Source organism: Dermacentor albipictus, chromosome 9 (assembly GCF_038994185.2).
Source record: "Dermacentor albipictus isolate Rhodes 1998 colony chromosome 9, USDA_Dalb.pri_finalv2, whole genome shotgun sequence".
NCBI classification, from domain to species: Eukaryota; Metazoa; Arthropoda; class Arachnida; order Ixodida; family Ixodidae; genus Dermacentor; species Dermacentor albipictus.
Window position 1 is genome coordinate 5,029,012 of NC_091829.1, and position 22,590 is coordinate 5,051,601.

A 22,590-nucleotide genomic window follows, 5' to 3' on the forward strand; every position below is an offset into this window, starting at 1 on the left:
GATTTTTTATATAACTGGATTTACAATTTTAATAATTAAATAAGGCCTTATTATGTTTAATAACACGGTACGCAGCACATAATAATGAGGCCCGACCATGGTCCGACGACGCTGCGGGGCTGCGGTATGGCACCCTAGCTGCGGTGTCTGCTACTACTTTTGGCACTCTTTTCATCGAGTCGCTGTAGTGGCGCTAATCTTGCAGTTGGTTTCGTCCTGTGGTCCGTCTATTTCGTCGTCGCGGCACTGTGCACGCAAATTCCACTGCCTTGCGGTGACAAACAATGAAAATTGAAGACAACCTACAATACGTTGTTTGAACATGTCATAAGACGACTTCCTCCTTCTAGAGGTGAGTGATTCACTTTCACTTAGCCGATTGTTTGGTTATGCGTACTTTCATGTACGACATGGGGTGGGGGGCGACTGGCGCAGCGGCTCTCTTTCAGAGTCTTCGGGCACGAGTTAGGTACCATGGACAAATCAGAAAAGGCTGTTCATGAGGCGTTCGTAACGTCTAAAGATGGCTGTAATCCTTTGGAGCTTCTACTTATTGGCGGTCTGTTGATGTACAGCACCGTTCTGCACTCAACGCTTGTGCAGTTGCCCGCCATCGAAACATTGAGGAAAAACATCTGGTAATGTTATCTCACCTTCAATGCTATGGCCTGTCTGATATTCCCTTTTTAATTACAGGTTTTCTGCAAGCCTTGCTATCTTTGTTCAGTGCGTCCCGTTCATTTTGTCTTTCACTCTTCTTACTGACTACTGGGCTTGCTTAGTGTTCACAGTCATCGCCCTAGGACTTGGGATACGGTTCGCACAACGCCTGTTTGACCAGTGGACCCCAACAAAAAAACAGGGAAAGAAGTTGACCAAAAATAGGTACACTTTAATGTTTTGTATGTCGTACGTGATTACTCCAGTTTTAAAAGTACACGGTATCTCTGGCTGAGTATGGCTACCATAATTTTAAAGAAAATCTGAGAAATTATACGCACTGTGAAAGTGGATGACCAGCGGAGCTGTATATAAATAAAATAAAACAATATGTATACGTTGTTATGTTTATTTGTATTTACGTTTATCTCGTGACCACAGTAACCATGGCTTTATGGTGGCTATGGTAGACGGCCATGGGCTCTGTGACAACACTGGAGATGTTCTTAGCAAATGTTATGTCTATGCACGACCGATGGCACATCGTGGAGACATCGGTCTTGGCGCAACATTGAAGGCCAAACATTTCCAAGAGAAACGCCAGGAACCACTTTCTGCCGGCACGAGACACATTGGCATTAAGGTCACCCACAATGATGATGGGATTGGGGTCCACCGGGAGGATCCACCTAAGTGTATAGATAATAAAATCTTCAAGGGGACCCTCTTTGACGTTCCAAAATGAACGTATATGGTGGCGACAATGATTCTGTCCCCAGGCTGTGCGGCGCACGCGTGGGCACATTCCACAGCAAGGCTGTGGAGTCAATGTATGTGCCGACGTCATCAGCACATTCGAACTAGCCTAGCACTAGCCCATCGTCAGTAAGGCATAGGGTGCAATGGCTGTGCTGTCATTGTTTGTGCAGATCACAATGCATCAAACCATCATCCATAACCGGTTTTGGCACATCTGGCCTCAAATGCAGCTGGGACACATACGCTGAGACGATTTTGCCTTATGCTTAAGCTGTTTTAGCTCTATAGATGCCGCCATCGTTTTTACCTATGCACATCATAAAACGCTGGAAACTAGCCTAAGACAGCTCCGCTGTAAAAGAAAGAAATATTACTGCAGCTGCATTCCTGAAATTTTCATCTTTTTCAGAAGTATTGTCAAAGTAGCTCCTCATGACTACCCTGGACTAACGTCGGGTCGTGCACAAGTAATTCTAATGACCATATTTGGCATTTTGGCTGTGGATTTTTCAACTGTGCCTCGGTACTTTGCCAAAACAGAGAAGACAGGTTTCAGTCCTATGGACCTAGGTGTTGGTGCCTTTGTCATAATTGTGGCCGTCAGTTCTCGAGAGGCCAAGAACAGACTTCCCACAGAGCGGTATGTAATTTCAGTTCTACATTGATGTACAATGATGTAATACAATGCGTCGCAAAAAGTTTGTCATATTGGTTAGAACTGAATGACGCTGGTGTCTTGATATAGTTCAGCCTCCTGAGGTTTTGATCACATATGTGACCGAACACTATTAATGTGGCTTCCATGGCATGTTATTTCGACAAAGCAACTACCTGTTTACATCTTCAAAAAGCATGTAGCAGGAACATGCAATAATTATTCGGCAAAATGTGTTGGATATAAGGTACTTCTGCATCTGAAAGGTACTAGTGGAATCAATCTTGTCAGCATGGCCTTTCGAAAACCTCGCTAGTAATAACAGCACATTTCAGCAAAAGGTTCTGCTGGGCAAACTCAGTACGACAGGCAAGTTGAAAGTAGCAGCAGGAGGATGGCAAAAAGCTGGCATACCACTTTTCGGATAAAAGAACTGAAAGTCGGGTTAGTTTGGTTTTGATTAATCTTCAAACAGCTTTTTCATCTTGGGAAACGACACAGATGTCAAAGAAGCACACAGTGAACAGCACTGTCTGTGTGTTGTGCTTCTTTTGTCTTCTGTGTCAATTTTCGTGCTGAAAAAGCTGTTTGAAGATGAAGGAGAAATCTGTTAACTTTTTTTTTGCCTGCATTGAAAAATGTCCTTTGGTTTCCTGGATATTTATGCACACTTGGAGGCCAATGCTGAGCTCAGCTTGAGGCAGCGAGCCTGACCATACTTTTATAGGTGAACAAGTCTGCCCTTTTCAACATGGCAGATTTAGAGGCCTGGTTAACTAAAGCTGCTTCAATTGCTGGCCAGGAAATCAGAAATTTTTCTTTTTAAATAAGAAATAGTTAGTTTTATTGTAGTAAAAAAGGACTATGAACTATGTAACTGCAAGTTAGTGTACAGGAGGAAGTTGCCCATGATACCAGGCTTGTCACAAGTAAGCTTTTCACTCTATCACAATGTTATGTCTTGTTACTCTAGAAAAATGTTAGTTATTGCTTGTCACTCTAGGACAGCTTGTTGCTTCTTAGATCAACTTGCATGGCATCATTTTTGCATTCTTGTGTGTTCTTTTCTTGCGCTGCTGCTTTAATATATTGAACAAACTACAGCAAAACCTTGTTAAAACAAAGTCACTTCCAACATAAAAATGCCTTCGTTATATATCTTTTATGTCTTTTTAATACCTATTTATTACAAAGATTCGTTACACGATGATATTGGCGAGAGACATATTAGACTTGCTTCGTTATATCTGGTACTTCATTATTTCTGACAATTCATTATACTATTAAGGTTAGACTTAGTTAACCAACTTGTGCATATCTCACAGCATGGTGCACTTACGTGCAGCACCACTTAAGGTGGAGTGAGTAACACATCTAGGTGAACCTCACTCGAGCATTTCTTTTTGTGCAATCTTAGGGAAGCATGGAGATAAGGCAGGTGTGTATGACTAGGTTAAAAGCACTAGGCCACCAATATTCCTCCTAGTGGCTTTTTGCAGATAATCATTGTGTTGATATAGGCCACTATACAGGATATGGCTTTAGTTCAGAGCAGCGTATGGGGTCAGCCAAACTCTGGTTAAAATAGCAACTAGAGGCATATATATATATATATATATATATATATATATATATATATATATATATATATATATATATATATATATATATATATATATATATATATATACTCGTATTTGCTAATTGAATTAAAGAAATGGACGGGAAAAAGGAGCCGCAGTAGCTCAATTGGTAGAGCACCACACACATGATGCAAAAACATTGGATCGTTCCCCACTTGTGGCAAGTTGTTTTTTTATTCACTTTAAGTTTCATTAATTTATAATTTCTTTAATTCAATTAGCAAATACAAGTAATGTCCCGTCTGTTGTCATTGGTGTCTTTGTTTGTTGGCTTCTTATGATATGATTAATAAAAATTGGGCCCTTTGTTAGCCCTCTTTCTTCTCGTTCATATGTATGTATGTACGTGTATATATATATATATATATATATATATATATATATATATATATATATATATATATATATATATATATATATATATATATACACACACACACACACACACACACACACACAACCATGCTAAATTATCATCCACCAGAAACGGTCGCATACTAAACGTATCTGTCTTTCATTCTTGGACTGAGTTGTTTTTAAATAGTTTTTTGCGCTCCCCAGACCACAGATATGTGGAATCTTATATCTGGCCACATCCAGTCATTGCTCGTACAAGAATTTTTAAATGCCTTAGATTGGTGTCCTTCTTGTGTACATTGAACAACATTATCTTTTTGCATGTTCATTTTTATGACACTGCTTCTTCGTTTAAGTTTCTTTGTTTGTATTTTTGTTCTTGAAACTGCATTGTATTTTAAAATTATTACATGTTTACTTGCTTTAACACTGCTTGTTTGTACCATGTACCCACTCGCACAGTAGTCCTGCTGAATGGCTGCTGTATGCAAAAGATAATTTCTGGCATTTCAATACTATTTTAGGTGGATTTGACTGTAGCGTTGCATAAAACAAGGTCACGTATGAGGTTATTTTCATGAAAGGTCTGTGCCAAGTAATTTCATCCACACTTGAGTCTCTACCATGCCATACGCCAGGCACGTACCCAGGATTTTTTTTCGGGGGGGGCCCACCACCTCCATCATCATCATCATCATCATCATGTTTTATGTCCACTTCAGGACGAAGGCCTCTCCCTGCGATCTCCAATTACCCCTGTCATGTCCTAACCGATTCCAACTAGCGCCCGCGAATTTATTAATTTCATCGCTCCACCTACTGTTTTGTCGCCCTCGATTGCGTTTTCCTTCTCTTGGTACCCATTCTGTAACACTAATGGCCCAACGGTTATCTAACCGGCGCATTACATGACCTGCCCAGCTACATTTTTTCCTCTTGATGTCAATTGGAATATCTTCTATACCCGTTCGCTCTCTGATCCAAACCGCTCTCTTTCTCTCTCTTAACGTTATGCCTAGCAATCTTCGTTCGATCGCTGTTTGCGCGGTCCCTAACTTGCTCTCAAGTCTCTGCCCCATATGTCAGCACTGGCAAAATGCACTGATTGCACACCTTATTTTTCAATAATAATGGTAAGCTTCCAGTCAGGAGCTGGCAATGTCTGCCGTATGCGATCCAACCTATTTTTATTCTTCTGTGAATTTCCTTCTCATGATCAGGGTTCCCTGTGAATAATTGACCTAGGTGAACGTACTCCTTCACAGTCTCTTGTGGCCGACTGGCGATCCTGATCTCTTGTTCCTTCGACCGGCTATTTATTATTATCTTCATCTTCTGCATGTTAATATTCAACCCCACTCTTACACTCTCTCTGTTAAGGTCTCCAATCATTTGTTGTAACTTGTCTGCATTGTTGCTGAATAGAACAATGTCATAGGCAAACCGAATGCTGCTGAAATATTTGCCGTCGATCTTTACTCCTAAGCCTTCCAAGTTTAATAGCTTGAATTCTTCTAAGCACGCAGTGAATAGCTTTGGAGAAATTTTGTCTCCCTGTCTGACCCCTTTCTCTATAGAATTAATAGAATGTAGAATTAAGGTAGCTGTAGAACCTCTGTAGATATTCTTACGCGAAGGACAAGTCAGTAAGACAACAAACTATTTACAGATTAAATTTACAACAACGGTTGCAGCGCTGACCGGTCAGATTCACAGCGCGAGCCCAGTTCGTTCTTCCTCCTCTTTTCTGGAGTGATGGCGCCCACATGCCTCGTTCAAACAAACAAATACCACACGCATGTAGCAATATTTTCCAAGCTTTTTACGTAAGCGTTCTGTACTCCTTGATTACGTAGTGCCTCTATGACTGCTGGTATCTCTACAGAATAAAATGCATTTTCGTAATCTATATAAGCCACGTAGAGAGGCTTATTGTACTTTGCAGATTTCGCGATAACCTGATTGATGACATGGATGTGATCCATTGTAATGTATCTCTTCCTGAAGCCAGCCTGTTCCCTTGGTTGACAAAATGTAGTGCTGCCCTGATTCTATTGTAGATTATTTTGGTAAATATTTTATATAATACTGGGAGCAAGCTAATAGTCCTACAATTTTTCAATTCTTTATCGTCTTCTCTTTTGTGGATTAGTATAATGTCTGCATTCTTCCAGTTTTCTGGGACCCTTTTAGTCGATAGACACTTCGTATAAAGAGCCACTAGTTTTCCAAGCATTGTGTCGCCTCTATCTTTGATTAAGGGGGGATGAGGGTCTTGAAAACTTTTTTTTTATTTCGTAACATATCTTCCTGAAAATTGGCATGCAGATATATCTTTGAATGCTGATCCCAAATATATATTCAGATTTTATATATCTCATCTATAAATGAAGATATTGCAAAATAATTCATCCCACATAGGTCTTTTCTTACGGGCCGTTATGATAATTTCTTAATTAGAAAAACTAGTTTCAATGAATGGCTGTCATTTCCAAGGGCCCATTGCACATCCTAAAGCTAAAGAAATTTTTAAAAAGTGATCATATAGGTCATGAATGAATAACAAAGTAGGAAGAAAAAAACAATGCGGGAGTAATTAGCTTACATCTGACCTAATTGCTAGTCTAATGGGTTTAATGAAAAATGGAAAGCTTTAGGATGTAGTTGAGGTTTTACTGAAAAAAATGATACCTAATTCAATAAAATCAGTTGATGCAAACATTATGAAAAGTTCCGTAAGGCAAAGGCATTTGATCGAAAAAGCAAAGCTGAGAAAATTGCATTCAAAGTTTTGCTTACTCTGCCACTTTTGTTTACCTATCACATGGAAAAATTTAATGCTTTAGCATGCAGCCCAGTCATTACTGAACACAATAACACCAAACTCAAAGAAATCTGTTCATGTAAAGATTGTGAAAACCTCTGTATTGCATTGGTACTTGGCAAAAAAAAAAAAAAAAAGCTCAGAAAGTCGTCTTTACTTGCTGCGCCGACGTTCATTAGCTCGAACTTGCGGGAAGTCGCGGACTTCTTCGCCAATGAAGTTTTATTGTCTGCGTACTTTTCACGCCCCGCGCACTCCGCGCAAAACACCGCGTCGAAGCGTTGAGCACGCGAGCTCGGTTCAGCCGCGTCCGTCGGCACCGAAGCGGCGTTCGGAAACGCCGAAGTCGACGTTAGGCTTAGGTCAGCCGGCTCGGCCGCTTCCGACGACACGGAATCCGAAGCGACTTGCAGCGTTTCAAAAGTTAGCATTTTCGACGGGCTTAGTCCAGGCGCATCCACCGGCACTGCAGAGACTTGCGGTAACACCGAAGTTGACACCGATCGGGACTGTCCGGCCGCGTCCACCGGCGAAGCTGTTGTTGGCGAGCTCACTCCAGCCGCATCCACCAAGGCCACAGCCATATCTCTATGCCACAGCAGCTTGCGGCATCACCGAAGCTGTAGTTCTCGACGATGTAGCGCTCTTATTCCATGCGCGCCTCTTTTTGCTGACTGCTTTTCGCGTGCTTGCTTTCAAGCGCGCGTCTCGCGCCATCGTGACACGCGGAACAAAGACACCAGGCACGCAAAAGCAAGAAATTCGTGGTTAAAAGAGGCGACTCAATAGCCAAAATATCTACAAGAACGATAAAGAAAAAGGCAGAACGAAAAATACAAGAGGAATGCGAAAAATGACGTGCGCGCCGGCGAAAGCAGACGACGCGAAGGAGTCGAACAACGCGGCCGCGGGGCCGCGGCAGGCGAAGCATGCGTCACGGCCAATCAGAGGGCTGCGCCTCGGGGAGGCGCCCGCTTCACCCAATCAGCGGCTGTCTCGCGACGATTTCGCTCTTGAGAACGGGTGCTTGGGGTGCCGATCGCTCCGCTGCACGAGGGTCTACAGCGAGCCGAGGGGCGCCAGAATAGAGAGCGGGAAACCAGCTTTCAAACGAGACCAAGATGGCGCCGATCGGTTCGCGTCGCGCGGAACTACGGCAGCTTGAAAATGAAGCAAATCTTCGCGCTTGGCGTTCAATTTCGGCTCACCGACGTTTCTAAATTGCCGTTTTTTTTATACTTCGAGTAGGAATTGAGCCATAATATTTTGTAGAGGCATAGTTGGGACATTAAAGACTTCAAAAACGCAATTTTTGAAAATTGCCATTTTTGACCATTTTTCGCGATTTCAAGACCCGCGTCCCCCCTTAAATCGACTGTTATTCCACCTTCTCCTCCCGCTCTTCATCGTTTGATGTATTGCAGGTCCCTTCTGACCTCATCCTAGTTATAGGAGAGTTCGTGTATCCTTTTCATTACTGTTTCTAAGTGACGTATCCTGACTCCTCTGGGTACTGTATACAGGTCAGCTTAGAATTTTTCCGCTACTTTTACTACATCTTCGAGATTGCTGATGATATTATCCTTCTTATATTTTAGTGCACAAATCATGGTTTGTCCTATGCCAGGTTTCTTTTTTACTGATTTCAGGCTGTGTTTATTCTTCACGGCTTCTTCAGTCTTTCTCATGTTATAGTTTCGAATATCAGTTATTTTCGCCTTGTTGATCAGTTTTGACAGTTCCGCGAATTGCACAACGCTGTGCGGCCGTCAGTCCCATACAACCGCGTAGAGCGCAGGACTCTGCGATTCTAGACGTACTCTGCTCACCGCGATAGGTTAGAAAAACACCCACATAAGCACAGCAGAGAAGTGCCTACGTGAGGCGGTTCGACCGATAACTGTAGAAGCGTCATTCAAAACAAGTAATTGTTCTCCACTTCCGGCAGCGTTTTCTCTACTTCCTTTTTAAATAAAAAGATGTTGAACCATAAATATTCTCATAAACAACGGTTAACTTTTTTTATTATTCGCTTTTGCTTGCAGTTTGGTTGTTGCCTTGGCTCTCTCCCTTAGTAGATCGCTTAATTTCTGGACTCCTTGCGATTTTTGTTTCCAGTTGCCAGTTTTGCACGAAAAGTGCTCTACAATTAGGGAAAAACAGACGAGGTAATGGGCGACAGTCATCTTGCTTATTGGTTTAAGGGTCATTGCAGGGTTTCATGATGGACGCTCTTTCACATTATTTTATTTCCCACCTTATCTAACCCGTATCACGTGTATATGGTTCCGGGCATGTGCCAGCGTCGCGGCGAGCCGTGACTCAAGGAAATAATGAAGCAAAGGGAAACATTAAACGCAATTGGCGTTTTCTCCGGCCGCAACTCTTTCCATGAGAGTACAGACCAGCTGAGTAACAGCCGCATCCCCCTCCTGGTCCCAGGATCAGCCTAAACAAAGAAGGTTGAACTAACAAAAGCAACAGCTATGCGCGTGACGGTTGAATAGATGGTGACAACTGAACGCATCTCGAGGTAATCGCGCGGGTGCGGAATCTATGAGAAAACTGTCCTTCGCATTACAAGAGATGCCGATAACTACCGCCATTTAAAAGGAGTGAAAAAGGCAGCATAATGCTGACCGATGAACAGCTGCCAAGTCTCAACATTGATCTGGCGGCGCTTTCGGAATGTGTGAGGAGTGGTGGCGGTGGAGGGGAGGGGGGGGGGGGTATGCCACTTGATTTCGGGGGGGGCCCGGGCCCCCCCGGGCCCCCCCCTGGGTACGTGCCTGCCATACGCCCTGCACTGTATTCCTATAAATGCCCACACTGCGATCAATGTACAACACTTTACCACATGGTAAGGGTTTCTGCAAGCATACCAGAGCTCGCACCCGTAACACACCCCACCACACGCCAATGGGAGGCAGCACTATCCAGCTCTGACCCACCGGACCTGGTCCATCGAGCAACAAGGGCAGCTAAGGTCACTGGATTCCTGGACTGAAGGGACCACCCACTTTAGAGCGGAGGAGCTACCTACGCTTGTGTGCTCTTTTGTATAAAGTTTATTCTCTCTCTCTATCTGTTAGTCACATTACCCACTTTCTGCTACACATACCTGCTTTACAGAAGAGCCTCATTTGATGACAAATCTGGCTTCATTGTGCCTAGCTGAGCTTGCCTATCTCTAGAGCAATCTCGAAGCACACAAGAGGCCTTTATTTATTTGCATGGTTGTACAATTAATTCCAGTCTTTGCATATCTGGCATGAACTATAAGCATACTCTAAGGTGTGTGAACATTAGGCTCAAATTTCTGTTTCAGCGCAGATAATCTCTACAGTTGTGAAATCTTTTGCAGCCTACAATATGTGTGGAAAGCAGTGCGTGGCAGTATAGCCCTTGTCATTTTGGGGATGCTACGTCTGTTGATGGTGACAGTCTTCAACTACCAAAACCCTGCCCATGAGTATGGTGTCCACTGGAACTTCTTTTTCACACTAGCATGCACCAGGGTAAGATATCCTGTCAGTCACGATTGTTCATGCGTAGTAGCATCAGAAAGCAGACACATGCACATGCAGGCTGGAATGAAACAGAAATGGAAGAAACAGGGTAAAACACTTTTGGTGGCGCTGTATCACACATCACCAAATGTGAAAAGAGAAACATAGAACCAGCTTGTACTTTTGTGTTTGTAACTACATATGAGCCTGCTTTGGCTGCTGTCATTTTATGGATTGACTTCTGGGTTTTTCTTTATTTGGTGTATGAGTACTTATATTGCAGTATATCAGTTTCTACTTAGCTGACACTGAGAAATCTGACAGTGCATGTGCTGCAACAGTAAAGATGCCATTATATCAATGAACTAAGCAGCAGCTCCAACATAATTTAACTAATAAGGCAAAACAAAAAATTCAGTGCCCTTCCACTCTGTGAAGGATGACCAGCGAAGCTGTGAATGTTCTGCAAGTTGGCCAGGTATTGCACTATCTCCGGGATTGGCCCATGATGGAGAGTGCTTAAAGTCTGCTTCGCTTCTGCCGCAGGTCGGCCCAGAATTTCACCATCTTTGGTATCGACGCGCGTATGGGGATTGCTTAACGGCTGCTTCACCTCCGCCGTGGGTCGGCCCAGCATTGCACTATCTTCAGGATTGGCCCACGTATTAAAATTGTTGGTCTATGTCCAGAAAAATGAGATCTGTCAGAACCTAGCCATAAACAGCTTCGCTGTGTTTGTCTATTCTTCGTTCATCTTTTTTAGTGCGCGCTGTGTGTAGTAGTTATAAAGATGTACCGACTCACCTAGCTAGCTACCGTACTCACTAAAAAAGCAGAGTTTTACAAACAACAACAAAGTTAATGTACATATACTTTTGTCACTTACAGCCAATTTTCTGGTAAACTTTGTCTATAATGGCATTAATAGCTTGTGTTCATATTGCAGAGCCTATAAATAAGATGCATGCATCAAATTGCGCATATTCATGTCACAGAGTCGTAAGGCCAACGCCACTTTTGGGATATCTGTCCTTAAAATGTGCTCCAATATACGTTTTGGGGATGGATATGTCGAAAGTGGTGCTAGCGTTAGGATTTCGGCTAAGCAGACAACTTCAGTGCTGCTCTGCTTCAATTTCGCAATTTCAGCATGTCAAAGTGAGTAAAGGAGTGGCATGGCATGGGGCAGAGGCACAGCTTTGAGTAAGGAGGCATCATGAGAGACTATGATGCAAGTGACACAATAAAAACATAGAACAAAGGTGCAACTGTGATATAAGGCAGAGAACAAACATGTGACATGTTGTGTATGTATATGTAATTGCTATGTACCACCACTTCTTGTTATGACAGCTGAGGCGCCAGCATGACCCTCGCTCGTTCGAGCCACTGACGCTCAAGTGGCTGTATCTGGTAAACTTGACCGAGCCAGAGCCGCAGATACTCCAGTGGCTCAAACAACTGGGGCACCTGCAGCCAGCAAGCAATACACTTCGTGTATAGCTAAATAAAGCGTTTTCTAAAAGACATAATAATAATGCAAAAATTGTACTGCATACCTAAAGCATACACACACAGTCGCCCTCTGTGCAAGCCGAGGTCCCTGGATGAAGGGTCAGAACTGTCGCATTGTTTGACAGAGGCCGAGGAGTATGAGGTCTGTCGAGTACTAGTTGGCCGTAGCCGTGCTCATGACTATAGGCAGAGAGACAGCACCTGAAGCGAAGCAGAATGAATCGTCACTGACTTGGGCTTGCAGATATTTCTGGGGGCTGCCTCTGGATTTGTACACTGATCGATGCTGTGTTTACTTAGAGAACCTCACCATTGTTGCACCACTAATGCGATGTGCTGTGTTATCGTTTAGGTCTGGGTCTTAGCATTGTGAACAGTCACTGTTGGTCACTTCTTAGTGAGCCAATGGTACAATTTACAGCATAAACATGTAAGCTATGTAACCTGCAGATTTTAACATCAGTGGTGTATGCGACCGTGCCGATTCACTTGGACTGGGTGGTTGCTGTCATCATGGCTGGCATGTATGAAGCCTGCCTCCTGTTCACTCCACTGGCATTATTCCTGGACAATGATGACCGGTCAGGTTTCCTGGCAGCAAACAAGGAAGGCCTTGCCTCCATTGTTGGCTATGTGGCACTGCACTTGGCTGCTGCAGCAACAGCAAGAACACTTGGCTATAAGCCACGGTATGTGCCCGTGGAAATTGATGTCTTAAAATGGAACAGGCAACACAACGGAAAGAAGGCAACGAGATGGCACTGTTGTTTCACAGTGCTGAGGGAGTATTACAATGTGGTCGTAAATACTACAAGTTAGAGTCGAATGGCTGGAAAGCCCCTTCCTGGTATACAGAAGACACAAAGTGCACACTGTAAGCATTAATGCAGACCTTAGTACAAAGGAAATGACATCAAAAGACCATTTGGCCTTCTTGGTTTTGCTTTTGCAATGGTGCGATACCTTAGTAGAATTTGCTGTTGTGCTAGTTGGTAACTGGTCACATTGAAGTAATTTGGCACAGCTTTGCACTCACCCACACACACATACACTGTGTGTGGGAGGTTGTCCTTGAGTGTATGCGGAAGTGCATAATTGTGCCTAATTACTTCAATAAGATGCCTACTTATCATTTCCAGTTTATTTCTTTAGTAAGGAGGAGACATGCGTGCTTACACAAGTATACAGAAGGAGGCCCCAGAGCATGTGGCTGAAAGGGGACCTCCAGTCAGAAAATATACACATTAGAGGAAATACATAGCATAAAACAGCAATACAGTAGTCGCTAGGTGGAAGATTATACAATGTAAATGTAGTAAACTGCAAGGTAATATAATGTCAATAGGTAGTCGTATAATTAAAGCAGTAGTTAAAGGCATTCGCAACAGAACAAACCAAAAATACTTATAAAGTCTACAAACCAAAGAAAAAGGAAAAACGGAAAGGAAATGAGCAGGAGTTAAGTGAATAGCTTAGATATGTGGATTATTTTGGCTCTCTAATAGAAAAGTGAATAACGTTTTCTTGGAGACACCTAATTTACATTAATAATGGTGAAATGATTGTGCTTTCCTGCATCAACAGCTTGCTTGCCAAATATATGCAAGCAATGGGAAGTTTGATGGATATGTACCCAATAACTAGAGCTTCTGATTATCTGTCATGTAATAAAGAAATCACGTGGACATTGTCATTTTTTTTAGAGAGCTTTAACTTGAATTAACCTTTTTTTAGAATTTGCTTTGTTTGCCAATGCATTACAGCATGCTTCTCACGAACACCTGAAAGAAAGTAGTGCTTATCAAGAAAAAAGATGTTTAAAAGTTCACTGTCAAAAGTGTATAATTGTGTATTACTTTTGTGTGGTGGGCTTCTGATTACCTCACTTATTTTGTGCTTTCATTAGAAGGAACTGTGCAGTACAAGGCACCCACACAAATCAATGGAAACAAACAGGATGAGCACTGCTTTCAAGTATATGTATTTATTCAAATACCTAATGATTGCATGCAGACATAATGGAGAGCAGGAAGGTACATACAAGGCATGAATGCACATATTGCAAAATGGGTGAAATATTTCCTGGTGTCGAGTAAAGCAACCCTAAAACAAATGTCACTTTTCACTTTGTATGGTATGTTGCGCTGCTAAACCCGAAGGCATGGGAGCAAATCCCGGCCGTGGTGGTTGCATTTCGACGGGGGCAAAATGCAGTAACGCCTGTGCACCATGCATTAAGGGTGTGCGTTGAAAGAAATACAGATGGTCAAAATTATTCCGCAGTTCCCATTACAGTGTGCCCCACAAATATATTGTACTATGAGCGCTTAAAACACCAAAATTTAATTTTATGTGGTACACCTCTACTGACCTGTGCATTTATAATTGTGCAGAGAAGTGCAGTGGTGGGAAATGTAAAATTATATGACATTGTGGCCCTCGCTGGATGCCCGTTTTGGGTCAAGACTCGCAACTAGCAAATTGTTACTCGGCATAATAACGTCATGCTCAAACGATCACTAGAAAAATATTGCTTATGCATGGGATTCTTTTTATTGTAGTATTGATGGTCATGCTAAGTACACAGCATTCTTTCTTTTTTTCTCTCTTTCCTTTGAAGGAACAGTGCTCGTGACTGGATCATGACGGCAGTGCAGGCTGCTGGAGTGACTGCTGTTGCTTTTGCAGCAACTTACATCACGCACACTACAGTGGATCCTGTTTCAAGGAGGCTTGCAAACCTGTCGTACTGCCTCTGGATGGTGTGTGTGCACAGTGAAACTCCTTGGCAGTAGCACACCAGCAGGAAATGATACCTCGTGGATCTCCCTGTAATGTGCGAGAATAATTAGGGGAAATGGAGGGGTCTAAGTACTTAAAAATCACATAATTCACATAGATGTCAAGCAAAGCATAGAGAAAGCAAACATGCTATAAGAATTTTTACTGTCCAATAATTGTAGATGATTGAGGACCTTAACAGATAGAGTGTAAGAGTGTGGTTGAAGATTAATGTGCAGAAAGCAAAGATAATAATCAATAGCCTGGCTAGGGAACAAGAGCTCAGGATTGCCAGTCAGCCTCTAGAGTCTGAAGGAAATGTTTACCGAGTTCATTTACTCGCAGAGGACCCTGATCATGAGAAGAAAGTTTACTGAAGAATAAAAATGGGTTGGAACGCGTAAGGCAGACATTATCAGATGCCAACGGGAAGCTTACCATTATCATTAAAAAAGGCGCACAGTCAATGTATTCTACCAGTGCTAACTAATGGGTGAGAAACTTGGAGACTGACAAAGAAGCTAGAGAACAAGTTAAGGACCGCGCAAAGAGCATTGGAACAAAGAATGTTAGGCGTAACATTAAGAGATTGGGAAGAGAGGTGTGTGGATCAGAGCAAATGGGGATAGCCGATATTCTAATTGACATTAAGAGAAAGAAATGGAGCTGGGCAGGTCATGTAATGCATAGGCTAGATAACCGGTGGACCATTAGAGTTCCAGAATGAGTGCCAAGAGAAGAGAAGCACAGTCGAGGACAGCAGTAGACTCGGTGGGGTGATGAAATGAAGACATTCGCATGTACTAGTAGGAATCGGTTGGTGCAGGATAGGGGCAGTTGGAGATCACGGGGAGAGGCCTTCATCCTGCAATGGACATAAAAAAGACTGATGATGATGATGAATTATAGATGAACTTTAGTGATTGCATGTGTTCACATTCTTAATAACACGAAAGGAAATAATACTAGTCTAGGAAAGACAATTTGATGCCGGTAAAATGCAGTTGCAATAGAAAAATGTGTCCCTATTCTCATGAAAGTTAGAACTATTGCAAATTATCACTTTGCAAGAAGTAACTGGTGTAATTAAGCAGTCTCACGAGACAAGTTTAAGTATGACATGTCAATGTGAAATATAAATCTGAAAGGTAAAAAGGTCAAAGGCAATCTGAAAGGTAAAAAAATAACATTACAAACAATAAATGTGCATGCAAATATGCTATCTTGTGTATAAGAGCATCATGCTGAATGCTTTAAGCTGTCACTGTTTTTCAATGCCAATAAATAAATAGCACTCAATGTAGTAATGAACGAAAATAGGAAAGAATAAAACTATTACATTTCCTTCATGTCCAGCTTTACTGGTAAGACAAGCATGCGCTGCTGCCTTGTCACGAGGCAGAGGACCTGAAATTATTTGTGCCATTTGTAAGCAGTGTTTATGCTGCCGATGTGCATGTATGCTGGTGTGAACTTTAATTATACCTTTTTTTTTTCTTCCACAGTACTCGCTTGGAACATTTGCTGTTGCCCTGAGCATCATGGTCACATTCCTTCGTGTAGCTCTTCTGCCTTGCGATGCATACATAGACTACAATCTTTTTGCCGTGACCAACACCGACAACATTCACACTGATGTTGACATACTATGGAAAAGCATCAACTATAATGGAATGGCTGTATTTCTCCTTGCAAATATTCTGACTGGACTGGTGAATGTTTTCTTTCATCCAAGGACTGCCACTGATGGCATGTGTGTGGTTGCACTCGTCAGTTATATTTATGTAGTGTGCATGTTTGCTGTAATCTTGCATCACAACAAGATCAAGTTAAAGCTGCCATTCACATGACTTTAGCTTTTTTATGTCAGGCTTGTACAAATAAAGTAGCCAAGTGAGTCTTGGAAATGGCTTAGTCCTCTCCTTTCGTTTATACTGCGCTGCATTAACTGAAGAGGTCACAATGTTTGTCAGTTTTGTATTACTCCCTTCCTCAAAACTGCAATTTGGAAAGGGAAAATATAGGTATACATTGTTGTGAGGCGGAGACAAGCACGAATGTTGTGTATGCAAGGCGAATGCTGAAGGCACCAGCTAGCACTAGAACATAGCGGCTGAAGCGCCCCAGCAACAACACTTCCTCATCATTGTCTTTTGTCCATGCGTCCTGATCTGCATCACAACACTACACCGCCGGTGTTGGAGCACCGACCCGGCGCAAGTGATTATGGCCCGGCAAATGCACGCATGTAGAGCTTTAAACAGGAGACATAAACAACATCAGTTCTTGGCTGTACGAATGACGGGCCTGGCTCTTCGGGAGCAATCTCGTACGTCACATCCGAAAGCTGTCACAGGATTCGGTAGGGACCTGTATTGCAACAGAAGTTTTTCCAATAGGCCCACACGACAAGATGGTAACCACAGGAGCACAAGGAAGCCAGGTAAATATTGCACGTCCTTATGGTGCTTACCATAAGACTTCTGGGAAGCCTGGGAATCAGTGTGGGGAGCGTGGGAAATCTGATGGGCATGTGCTGCCATAGAAATCTCATCGCGGGCATAAGCGGTGTGTGACTTGTGGAGGTACGGTATCCAGAGGTGAAACGGGACCATGGCCAAACAGTAGATAAAATTATGAGTAACCTGCAGTGTCATGGTGGAACGAACTGTATGCGAAGGTGACATACGGCAGAGCGACGTCCCAGTCCTGGTGGTCTAGTGATACATACGTAGTTAGCATGCCGGTAGGCATTCTATACAATCGCTCTGCGAGACCTGTTAGATTGTGGGTGGCAAGCAGTGGCTATCTGATGCTCAGTACAGCATAGGCGGAGGATATCATCAATGAACTTTGACAAGAAGTAATATCCGTGATGTGTAAGGAGCTGACGTGGAGCACCGTGGTGCACGATGACATTGTGTAACAGGAAATCCGCAACGTCAGTGGCACAACTTGTAGGCACAGCTCCTGTAATGGCGAAGCACATGGCATAATCGTTTGCAACCCCAACCCATTTGTTGCCTTTAGTTGAGAAAGGGAAAAGGCAAAGCAGGTCGAGTCCCACGCGAAAGAAAGGCTCAGTGGGCATATTGAAGGGTTGTAAAAGCCTAGCTGGTGTCGTGGGAGTGGGCTTCCGGCATTGGCACAGGTCGCAAGCAGTCGCATGCTGGCGCACAGAGCAGTAGAGGTCGGCCAGAAGAAACGGCGCCGGACTCAGTCAAAGGTGCGAGTAACACCCAGATGCTCAGTGGTGGGTGTGTCGTGGCGTTGTTGAAGCATGGTGCATTGAAGGTGCCCTGGTATGGCCAGCACCATCAGGGCAAAAGTTCCGTTTGTACAGGACTCCGTTGGAAATACAGAAAAGGCGCAGAGAAGGATGAGGAGTTGGCAAGCTTAACCGATCTATGATGGTCCGCAGAAACGGATCACGATGCTGTTCATCGCTAATGTTGAGGAAGCCTGGGATGGACATAATGCTGGTATCGGATTCGAGGTCTGTAGCTTCCAGGTGGGTCAACAGAGTGACTGTACAAGCAGTCGGCGACCTGATGTAAACAGCCAGATTTGTACACTACAGAGAAAGTGCACTCTTGCAAGTGCAATGCCCAATGCAAATGGGAAATGTACCATGAGGAAAAGTGTATCGTTCAAATAGTGGTGCAAGCAAAGATAAAAGGTGAAAGTGAACGTTGGTTGTCAGAAATACGTGAGAAAAAGAAGGCCGCACCTAGAATATCTTGGAATCACATCAAATTATTAGGCAGGAAGTCGACAACAATACAACAACATATCCTAGACAAAGATGGAAACAGACTGGAAGGAGAAGCGGCAATAAATTACATTCGAAAAATAACAGCCAAATCTTCCAAGGCAATGGGCAAGGTTGTACTTGAAGAAAAAAAGAGCATGAGAGAGACCCAGGTGGAAAAGGAGCTGGTGCTGACAAATTTCAACTGGAAGGAAGCAGAAGAGAAAATTCCTAAGTGGCACAGCCACAGGGCTAGACGAGGTTCCCGTTAGGCTGATTAATGAACAAGGACCAAAAAGTAAAAAAGCTCTGGTGAAAGCAGTGGAAAAAACTTTACAACATGGCCGAATACCACACATTTGGCGACAAAGTAGAATGAATTTATAAAGGTAAGAAGGAGAAAGATAGTATTCACTTGTATAGACCGTTGACCATTACATCGGTAATATACAGGCTAGCAATGCAGGTAATCAAATTAAAGCTGCAAGCATGGGCAGAGAATAATGATATTTTCGGAGAACTTCAGAATGGCTTCAGTATAGGTAGGCGTTTAGTTGATAACTTATTTGTTCTTACTCAGTGTATTGAAATATCAAGAGTAGAAAGCAGACCATTATATGTGGCCTTTTTATATATTACAGGAGCCTATGACCAACGTAGACCGCAACATTTTATGGGATATTCTGGAAGGGGAAGGCTTGGGTGACGATTGTCGACAGCTTTTGGGAGATTTACCTAGAAAATACTGTTTGTGTTGAATGAGAAGGGATCGGGAGTGAGGAGAAAGTTGATATCAACAAGGGACTGAGGCAGGGGTGCCCTTTATCCCCGCTGCTGTTTATGACGTACATGGTGAAAATGGAGAGGTGCCTAAAAGGAAGTAATATTCGGTTCAATCTTTCATACAAACAGGCGGGTACAGTAGTGGAGCAGCAGCTTCCAGGTTTATGCGGACGTCATTGTGTTGCTAGCTAACAAGCAAAGTGATTTGCAACGTCTGGCTAATATTTGTTGTGGGGATGCGCGACCCACGCGCCTTCACTGATAGCTTGTTTTCCCGCATAGCCCCGTCTCCGTGCGGCGTCGCCGCGTGGGCGCGGCGTTGGAGTGGTACAAGCGTGGTGCGAGAGATGGCGCGAGCGTCGCGCCGCTGCGCGGTTACTTGGGTGCGGGAGAGACAAGGCGCTCTCTCTTGGGTTCGAGACAGCGAGCGGGACGGACGTGCCGTGCCGCACGTGCAGCGGCCCGCTTTCCCGGCGGGTCGGCGCACGGCGGGGGACGTCTCCCGCGTGCGCGCCGACCGATGCTTCGGGGAGACCGTCTCGCGTGGCCGCCTTCGAACGCTCCACGATTCGCGTGACTATACACGCGAACGAGCAGGCGTTGGGATCCAGCATGGGGCGAACACATTCGCTCGCTTCCGGTCGCGGTAAGTCGGACATCTAGATTTGTCGCGTGCCCATCGGCATGTTTTGTGGGCAGCAACTCGGCTAGCAGGCATTGATGTATGAAAGGTGCAATAAATGCCCTTGTGATTGTTTGCACTACTGTGTTGTTCCTTTGTCCCAAGAGTACGGTGAGAGAATCCCACATCAGACCCCACACTGTGGACAGGAAGGCAAAAATTTAGGCTTGAAATTTAGTGTTAAAAAATCGGGTGTTATGGTATTCAATACAGGGCCACGAAATATACCTTGGGTAAGAGAATATAAATACCTTGGTATATGGATAATCGAAGACAGTAGATATGGAAACACAGGAAAAAGCAATAACAGTGAAAGGGAAGAGAAATGCAGCCATAATGAAGCACAGAGTGCTATGGGGATACAATAAGAACGAGGTCCTCCGAGGTATGTGGAAAGGTGTAATGGTTCCAGGACTTACGTTTGGAAATGCGGTTGTCTGCTTGAAATCGGGGGTACAATGAGGACTCGATGGGAACCAAAGGTCAGTGGGTCACCTCACATTGGGCGCTCACGAGAAGAGTAAACAAATGAAGCTGTGCAAGGCGATATGGGCTGGACTAGGTTTGAAGTGAGGGAAGCTCACATAAAAATTGATTATGAAGAACGGCTGAGGAAATATATGGAAGAAAGAAAATGGGCTGGGAGAGTGTTGAGGTATCTGTGCAGGAAAAACATTGATTCGCAGTGGAGGAAGAGATCTAGGAAGCTTACCAGCAAGTATGCGGCCTGTAGGGTGGGCAGCACAGCAACAAAGAATGTCAAGCGGGAAGTCAGAGAGGCTGAAATAATCTAATGGGTGGCAGCAATGGAAAAGAAACCTGCCATGAGTAACTATACTTAAGAGGAAAAAATGAAATCAGGAAAGAAACAATTTGTGATAACTCAAAGGGAAGCATCGATCATTACTTTTCGAAGCGAGATCGGGATGTCTTACATGCACTTACACTCTTGGGCAAAGTTACACCCTTTGGGGTGTATCTCTGCCACACAACAATTATCGTAATCAGGCCCAAGATTCTAATTTGCTCGACTATTGGTACCTCCTCACCCGCCACTATAATTTTGATCTCCGACGGTGCCTTGCACCGTAAGTGTTTCGGATAGTATATGTGTACTTATCTTTATCGGGCAACCACGCTTCTCCGCTTAACTGTAATCGCATAGGGACGCGCCTGCATGTATCCGACGTTTCTGGAAAGTTATCGACGCTTCTATCCGCGTGTCTGTTGTCGCCGAACCTTGTGTTATCAGATTTCATCGCGTGACACGAATGGTGTAGAACTTTGTGGAAGACACGCGGGTCCCATCAGTTAATCTGGAACATTCGACGACTGATCTATAAAAGCCGACGCGCTTGACCCGCTGATCAGATTTCCGACGATCGCCGACCGTGTTCGCCGCTCGTTGTGCTATAAGTGTAGCCTGTTTTTGTGGGCACAGGTTCGCCCAATAAAAGCTAGTTTTGTATTCCACCGTATTGCTTCTTTCTTCACCGTCACTACCACGTGACAATATAAACAATTCTGATTTCTGCGGCGAGCATGCTATAGGCCTCTCTCGGCCGCGTAATCGACTATGATGTCGGTGGCGGCCTGGAGCAGGCTTTCGACGGCTGCATCACTTCCCCGGTTGACCCAGAGGGTGATATATCATCCGCATATATACTAAATTTTAATCCCTCAAGCTTTGCCAATTGCTCGGAGAGTTCCCTCATAGCCACGTTGAAGAGTAGGGGAGACAGCACTGATCCCTGGGGCGTACCCTTAATTACCACCCTTACTCCCTGGCTCAATTGTGGTGGATTCCAGCGTTTGGAACCTCGTGCAGGCAGTTCTTCCGCGGCAGCAGGAGAAAATAATGTTCGATAGTTTCAGTATTAGGAGAGCGCAGGAACTGAAACTGCTGAAACTACCGAACATATATATTTTCTATCCTGCCGCCGCTGACAAAGAAAACTCATTAACCAAACTTGGTCTATCGCTAACCTCGCCAACGATTCTTTCTTTTGGTGCGACCTCACTGGGATCCAGCCACAGGAATTGGCGGCGAGGAGTTACGGAGTCGCCATCTAGCGGAAGCGCCTCGCTGGCGTAGTATGAGGGATCACGCGGCGCGCTCCTCATAGGTTTTGCTGACAGCGCTCATTGAAAACAGCACGCGCGAGCTCTCCCGGACATTTCTGTAAGTATTTTCGAAACGAGAGAAGTTTTTTACTGTCTAAATAATCTTGGGCAAACTGAAAGCACACAATCGTTTACAGACGCTATCTTTTTACCGAATACATACCGTGAACGCCACTGCGCGCGGTCGCCGCGATGAAGTCTCCCGAACCAGCTTCTTGCGTGAAAGGTAGGTAAACGCTGAGAGCAAGCTATGTGAAATATGTTCTTGTAGTGTTTGTATAACTAAATGGAGCGTAATAGAACGAAGCCTCAATGCAGCGACCGGCGCGTCTGGATGCTTGTCCGCGCACTGTTTCGCTTTCTCCGCGCGCGCGTTTTCGCACCGCGCCATGAGCTTTAGGCCGCAGAATATGAGCATTTGACAGTATACAAGCAACCATTGTTGCGTGGGTGCTATCAGAGCTGTTCAAAGATAACTTCATTGTAGAGACTTCGACGCCTACGGGGACTGTGATGTGCCGTCGCGACGATTCAATCTTTTTTTTTC

General features: G+C 44.0%; 1 protein-coding gene across 3 annotated transcripts; it reads left to right on the plus strand.

Moving 5' to 3' along the window:
• Nucleotides 1-143: 143 nt before the first annotated feature.
• Nucleotides 144-16,610, plus strand: LOC135906097 (phosphatidylinositol-glycan biosynthesis class W protein-like). 3 transcript variants are annotated; one of them, XM_065437281.2, is made up of 8 exons: nucleotides 144-352; nucleotides 436-638; nucleotides 697-885; nucleotides 1,832-2,059; nucleotides 10,263-10,416; nucleotides 12,373-12,611; nucleotides 14,543-14,684; nucleotides 16,209-16,610. In XM_065437281.2, exons 2-8 carry the CDS (start codon nucleotides 475-477, stop codon nucleotides 16,551-16,553), a joined length of 1,461 nt encoding a protein of 486 aa, XP_065293353.2. In that variant the 5' UTR covers nucleotides 144-352; nucleotides 436-474; the 3' UTR covers nucleotides 16,554-16,610. The 3 variants fall into 3 exon arrangements, with proteins under 3 accessions (XP_065293353.2, XP_065293352.2, XP_065293354.2); XM_065437280.2 differs by having other exon boundaries at nucleotides 146-352; nucleotides 1,829-2,059; XM_065437282.2 differs by lacking the exon at nucleotides 144-352 and having other exon boundaries at nucleotides 506-643; nucleotides 1,829-2,059.
• Nucleotides 16,611-22,590: the final 5,980 nt, after the last annotated feature.